Here is a 6,259-nt window from a genome sequence, read left to right on the forward strand (position 1 = left end):
AAAAAAAAAAAAAAAAAAAGTAGGCTGGGTGCAGTCGGACGCAGCAGCTCAGACCTGTAATTCCAGCACTTTGAGAGGCTGAGGCAGGCAGATCACTTGAGGTGAGGAGTTCAAGACCAGCTTGGCCAAAATGGTGAAACCCCATTTCTACTAAAAATATAAAAATTAGCCTGGCATGGTGGCAGGTGCTGTAATCCCAGCTCCTGGGGAGGCTGAAGCAGGAGAATCGCTTGAACCTAGGAGGCAGAGGCTGCAGTGAGCCGAGATTGTGTCATTGCACTACTGCCTAGACAAGAGCAACACTCCTTTTCAAAAAAAAAAAAAAAAAAGTAGACTGAGTTCAGTGGCTCACACCTGTAATCCCAGCACCTTGGGAGACCATGGCAGGCATATTACTTGAGGTCAGGAGTTCCTGGCCAACATGGTGAAACTCCATCTCTACTTAAACACACACACACACACACACACACAATAAAATTAGTAGGGCGTGATGGCGGGCACCTGTAATCACAGCTGCTCGGGAGGCAGAGGCAGAACTGCTTGAAACCACGAGGAACAGGTGGCAGTGAGCCAAGACTGCACCACTGCACTCTAGCGTGAGAGACAGAGCTAGAGTCCATCTCAAAAGGGTCTAGGTATGTAAAGCACTTAGAAAAGTGTCCAGCACTTAAAGTGCTTCTAAAGTACTGCCATAAATATTATTTAATAACATGAAAAAAACTAAGGACTGGAATGAAAATTACAAAAATTATGGTACTAAAAACTTCCACAAAGTTATTTAAAAGTACAACCTCTATTCAGTCATCAGTTGGAGTATAAATAAAAAAAAAATTAAAACTATAACCATTTTTCTGTACATAAAGTATATTATGTAACACTTCTAAACTTTTTCATTTACATGAGAAAAAATAACATTAGAAAAAAATCGGAATCCAGTTAGAATACCCACTGTAAGACTGAACTATTTGCAAATTTGCTTCCAAGGCTCAGGAATACACTACTCAACTGAGGCCGTATTTGAGTGACAGCACACACTTAGTAGTCCACCAATAAAAGAAACTTTCATCTCAGCTGCAGCTTCAGAGACCAGGATTCCTCGCTTAAGTTGATAAAACCCAAATAACGCACAGCTGAGCGAGTCTTTCTCCTAAGACCACACCAAGCTTCTATTGGAAAATCCACAGACCAGGTGATGCAGTCACCATACAGCATACAGACACAGTATTTGCACTCTTCCTATCCCCTCCCCTAAGATCCAGACTCAGCGTGCTCACTCTGAAAGCTTTCTCAGTTCACCCTGCCATTTGCCCAGAGCTAAGCCACCTCTACAAGCGACGGTGAATTATTAAAAGGAACATGTTCACTGATAAATACTTTATTTCTTTGCACACAAGTTATCTACTTCCTTGCTACTCAAGGATAGTTCTTGTCCAGCAGCACATAGGTTATTAGAAATGCACAATATCATAATGCATCATAGACCTACTGAACCAGAAAATGCATTTTTAGTAAGACCCCCAAGTGATTCCTACCCAGATTAAGGTTTGAGTGATACTGTGATACTGCACATAGCAGCAAAAATTAAAAATGCTCCACTTTACAAATGAATTCAGAGATAGGGAATGAAAAGTATCAAGACATAAAATCAGAAAAGCCCAAAGAGAAAAACCAATATATAAATGAAATTTCTCTGCCACTTGATAGTAAAGATTTTTCAACAATACCTATATTTATTGCTTCCTGCTTTAAGTATTTTGAGCAAGAGCACAACACAAAGTTTTACAAGGAACAAAAGAATGGGTCTAGAAATTCCCCTGCAATCTGGTCCAAACGTGTGAAACCTGCATATTAAAATCTTGGGATTCTGTCCAATTCAGAGTTGACAAATGAACTCACCAGAAAGTTATTATTCACAAAAAAAAAAAAAAATCTACAGGATGTTAACTTTAAACACATATTATAATTCCTGGAACTAAAACTAATAACTAGTATCGAACAAATTCTAGGTCACTTGTAGAATCGAATCTTGTATTGAAGGTGTGTGTCTGTTTTTCCAGGAAAAGTCGCGGTGGGGAGCTGGATTCGCCCTCCCTGCCAAGTTATGCTCTTATCCTGAAAGACCTCACTTTCTTACGTGTGAATAAACTTAAGTCGTACTAACTCCAAGTCACGGTTCCTTTCCTCAAAAGTGAAGTTAAGGCTTCTCTCTTCTAAAAACTATATCTTTTAAGGTTTGAGGATTCCAGGCCCGTTTCGCTTCCGGCCAGGGAAGGAGGCATGCTGCCCGGGGCCCAAATGAACAGGGAAATTTACCAAGTAGGAAGTTGAGCACTAGTCCGGCCGCCAGGCTCTGCCCTCTTACTGCAGCTGGCCTTCCAGTCTACACGCCGACTTCCTGGGGCAGGGAAGCCAGGCAGGGTACCAGCAGTCACCCCGCCCAGCTCGCCCGGGAGCTGAGGGGACCACCCCTCCCGCCATCCACCCCCAACGCCGACTCCGAGTCGCACAAACGGGAGGCGGTGTGACAACCCGTCCGCGGTGGCGGCGGTGGCCCCTCAGGCCTTCCCGTGAGGCGGCGGCTGCGGCAAAAACGCGGGGGGCGGGGGGGGCGAAACCCGTCCTGAGGCTGAGCGGGAGGCCGGAGCGGGAGCGACTGCATGTGGGGCTGCACTGGAGGAAGGCGGAGGCGTTCAGAGGGCTTGGCCTTTTTTACGATTATCATCATATTTTGTTTTACCTGTGGCGCAGAAGGGCTCCCCAGCTCCTATTCCCTGAATCCTCCTCCTCCTCCCCTCCTCTTTCTCTCTCTCTCTCTCCCTCAGTCTGCCAGGCGCTCGCGGAACCGGCCGGGCTCGGCCCGACCTGAAAGAGAACAGGGCGGGAGGGGGTGGCGGCGGTGACCAGCGGCCACGTGACCACGCTCGCGCCGTAACGGCGACCGCCTCCTGCCGCGCGCCCTCCCCGCGCTCCACCTCTAATAACCCCGCAGCCTGCGCGCCTGGGAAGCTCGTGCGCAGGCGCCCGCCGGGGACCTTAAGTCTGCGCGGGAGCGCGACGCGCTCGCTCTCGGGTCCGGGTTTCTGGGGCCCGCGAAGCGCGAGACGCGAGTAGATGGGGAGTGAGCCGCGGGCAGAGCTCTCCTTGGCTGAGCCGGCAGGCTGCTGAGCGCAGGCGCGTGAAGGCTTTTACCCCTCCTTTCTCTCCCCTCTTCCTGCGCGCGCGCGGCTGGAGGCTGGGAACCGGTTCCTGGGTCTTAGTCAGAGGTTCACATCCACCAACTACCTTCCCAGGGTGGGACTGATAAGAAGGGGATCAGAAGGTCCCAGAGACCTTCTTGAGATCCTGGCTCTCCTGCCAAGGAATGTACGTTTCCTTGTCACATGTAAATGGCCTTCCATTCCACTTTGTTCTGTAGGTGAGTAGGCTTCTAACTCAGCTCATCTGTCAATTTCTCAGTGAAATTTACCCCTCTCTACATTAGGGGAATCAATAGCACCTACTAGCTGAGTAGGCTTCTAACTCAGCTCATCTGTCAGTTTCTCCGTGAAGCTTACCCCTCTCTACATTAGGGGAATCAATAGCACCTACTAGCTGAGTAGGCTTCTAACTCAGCTCATCTGTCACTTTCTCCGTGAAACTTACCCCTCTCTACATTAGGGGAATCAATAGCACCTACTAGCTGAGTAGGGTTCTAACTCAGCTCATCTGTCACTTTCTCCGCGAAACTTACCCCTCCCTACCTTAGGGGAGTCACTAGCACTTTGTTCAGACCTACCTTGTAGTTCAACCCATAGAAAGATAAAAGTTGGAAGTTATTTTTTACAAGTGCACAATACTAGACTGTGGTTCTGTCTTTTCCTCATAGCCTTGGACAGGGTCTTCAGCGTTGTAGTATCTCCCTAAAGATCTGATGACTATCAGAACACAGGCAATGTCTAAAACTTTGTCTCGTTGCCCTTGGCCTCTGCATAATAATGATTTAAGATCCCCTTTAACCCAAGCACGTGGAATGCTGGTGTTTGTGTCCCCGATATGAAAGCCTTTAAATCATAACGCTAATTAAAGTGGTAAATGCTTCACCTAGTAAAAGAGATTTATGGTATTTTATTAGCTTATCTTCACAAAGAGCTCCAACGAAAATTGATACTGTTTAGTCCAGAAAAAGGAAACCAAGTCAGAGAAAGGTCAGATTTCTGAAGGTTATCTAGCTTCAGAGAAAGGTGCCTGTGTGGGAGACATTTGTTTGCAGAAAACACCCTACTTCACACAGGGATCCCTCTTTTTCTGTTGTCCCTCTTTCTGTTGCAGAAGCTGAACAGGTTAAGTTAGTGCCTGTGGCCAGATTTAATCAGGGCAAATAAATAAAATATATACACTCCCTAATTGGGAGTTCTGGCTAGGCCAGTCGTCATCACTGTTAGACTGGCGAATACTGAGATGATACTCAGGAAATGGGACTAGCAACAAAATGACAGAAAATCCTGGGATGAATATACATGAATAAATAGGATTAACAGTGGCTTCTGAGACACTAGGAAAATGACAACTCTCAAGATTTCATTCTCATATGTTTCCAAAGTTGATGGACTCTTTTCTGCATTTACCACTGTGTACAGCCACAGAGTGATCCCACCTGATAGTTTCAGCTACCACATTGGTTATGCTAATGGCATCTCATTCTAAATATTCAGCCCAAGATTCAGACCCTGTGCTAGACTTTCTTGTGACCCGCAATTAACTATGCCTCCCAGTATTCATGCCCATGTATATAGTCCTCTCTTCTTGAGTCTGGGCCAGACCTGTCACCTGCCTTAAATAATCAAATATTGCAAAAATTACTCTCTGTCACTTCTAGGCCTAGGCCTTGAAAGGCTTTTCAGTGACAACTTTGAACTTTACCAGAGAGTCATGAGAAACAAATAGTTAAGAAATCCTGCCACCTTTTTGTGTTCTGAGAAACAGTTTACCACAAAGACCAATCCTTCTTCGTATTACTTAAAGGAGACTTGTTGTCCACTTTCTCTGATAGAACTAGTAAAAGACCTGTGACAAGACCAAACACATACCTTTCCCTTTTTCCTGAATCTGTGGGGAAGGTCAGTCACCTTTCAACTTCCTATTTGTCTCATGAACGATTAGCTAGGATTAGAACTATTTTCCCCCCCTTGAAATTAGGTAGAGTTAAACATTTCCTAGATGAGAATTCCTCTGATTACCAAAATAATCCCGGTTGTAATCATCTCGTCTATAACTTGTCTATGCCCCCCTGTAAAAGTATAAGGCAGCCAGGCACAGTGGTGTACATCTGTACTCCCAGCTACTCAGGAGATTGAGGTGGGAAGATTGCTTGAGCCCAGGAGTTTGAGACCAGGCTAGACAATAGCAAAACCATGCTCTAAAATAATAACAAAAGTATAGGGCAAAACCACCCTGCTGAGACTCTGATCTTCAAATCTGGAGTATTCTCCCTAATGTAATTGCCTGAATCAAATCTATTTCCTCACTTGTTTGTTTTTTATCTTGGACAGCAGCTTTCGTTTTTGCCCTTTATGAGAAGAACCATGTAAGAAATCCAACTATTCTGAAGCTACCACATTGTGAAGAGTCTAACCAAGCCACCTGGAGAGACCAAATAGAAGAAAACTAAGGCCCCTGGCAAACAGCCCCAGCTGTGCTCCTCCTGGACAGTCAGCACCAGCCTGCCATGCATGTGATTGAGACCATCTTGGAAATGGATCTTCCAGCCCTACTCAAGCTACTGCAGATGTTACCACACGCAGCAGAGATGAGCTTTTCTCCCCAGTGCCCAAATAGCAGAATTGTGGGAAAATAAATAAAACAGTTGTTGTGTTAAGCCACTAAGTTTGGCTGTAGTTTGTTAGATATCATTAAATAACCAGAATAGACCTATGTATTTAGCTGCCTGCTAGAGATGTGTCCAAGTGGTCCCACAGGCACTTCAAACTCAATCTACTTCAGTTGAGTTTTTCAATTACCTTTCAAACCTGACCCTTTTCCTGTGTCCTTTACCCTCGACTGGTTATGCATTTATCTCCCTAGTTCCCTAAGCAGAAAACCCAGGAGTATCCCTTTACTCCTTACCCTACAATATTCAGTCACTAAGTAATGGGCTTTCTTCTCCAGTCCCCCTAACATGTCTCACCTCAGATCCATGTCATCTCTGTCCTGAACTACTGAGGATTAATCAAGTTCTTCCACATTACAAAGAAGAGTCACTCAGGCATCCAGACTACTTTAG

At 45.5% G+C, this 6,259-nt stretch overlaps 2 protein-coding genes across 8 annotated transcripts in view; one reads left to right on the plus strand and one right to left on the minus strand.

Moving 5' to 3' along the window:
* The window catches only part of TBC1D5 (TBC1 domain family member 5), a 553,318-nt gene extending 550,313 nt beyond the window's left edge, over nt 1-3,005 (minus strand). For 6 of the 7 annotated variants that reach the window (XM_037736376.1, XM_017522211.2, XM_037736379.1 and 3 more), the window contains exon 1: nt 2,738-3,005. The gene's annotated coding sequence lies outside the window, so the exon portion shown is untranslated. Of the gene's footprint in view, nt 1-2,313; nt 2,717-2,737 lie in introns of those variants that run through there. The other variant, XM_037736377.1, reaches the window with a different exon arrangement.
* On the plus strand, nt 2,658-5,862 carry LOC108299748. The gene is made up of 4 exons (XM_037736205.1): nt 2,658-2,896; nt 2,990-3,108; nt 3,212-3,415; nt 5,529-5,862. Exons 1-4 carry the CDS (start codon nt 2,658-2,660, stop codon nt 5,645-5,647), a joined length of 681 nt encoding a protein of 226 aa, XP_037592133.1. The 3' UTR covers nt 5,648-5,862.
* The last annotated feature ends 397 nt before the right edge of the window (nt 5,863-6,259 follow it).

This window comes from Cebus imitator, unplaced genomic scaffold, assembly GCF_001604975.1.
Source record: "Cebus imitator isolate Cc_AM_T3 unplaced genomic scaffold, Cebus_imitator-1.0 Scaffold24, whole genome shotgun sequence".
Lineage (NCBI taxonomy): Eukaryota > Metazoa > Chordata > Mammalia > Primates > Cebidae > Cebus > Cebus imitator.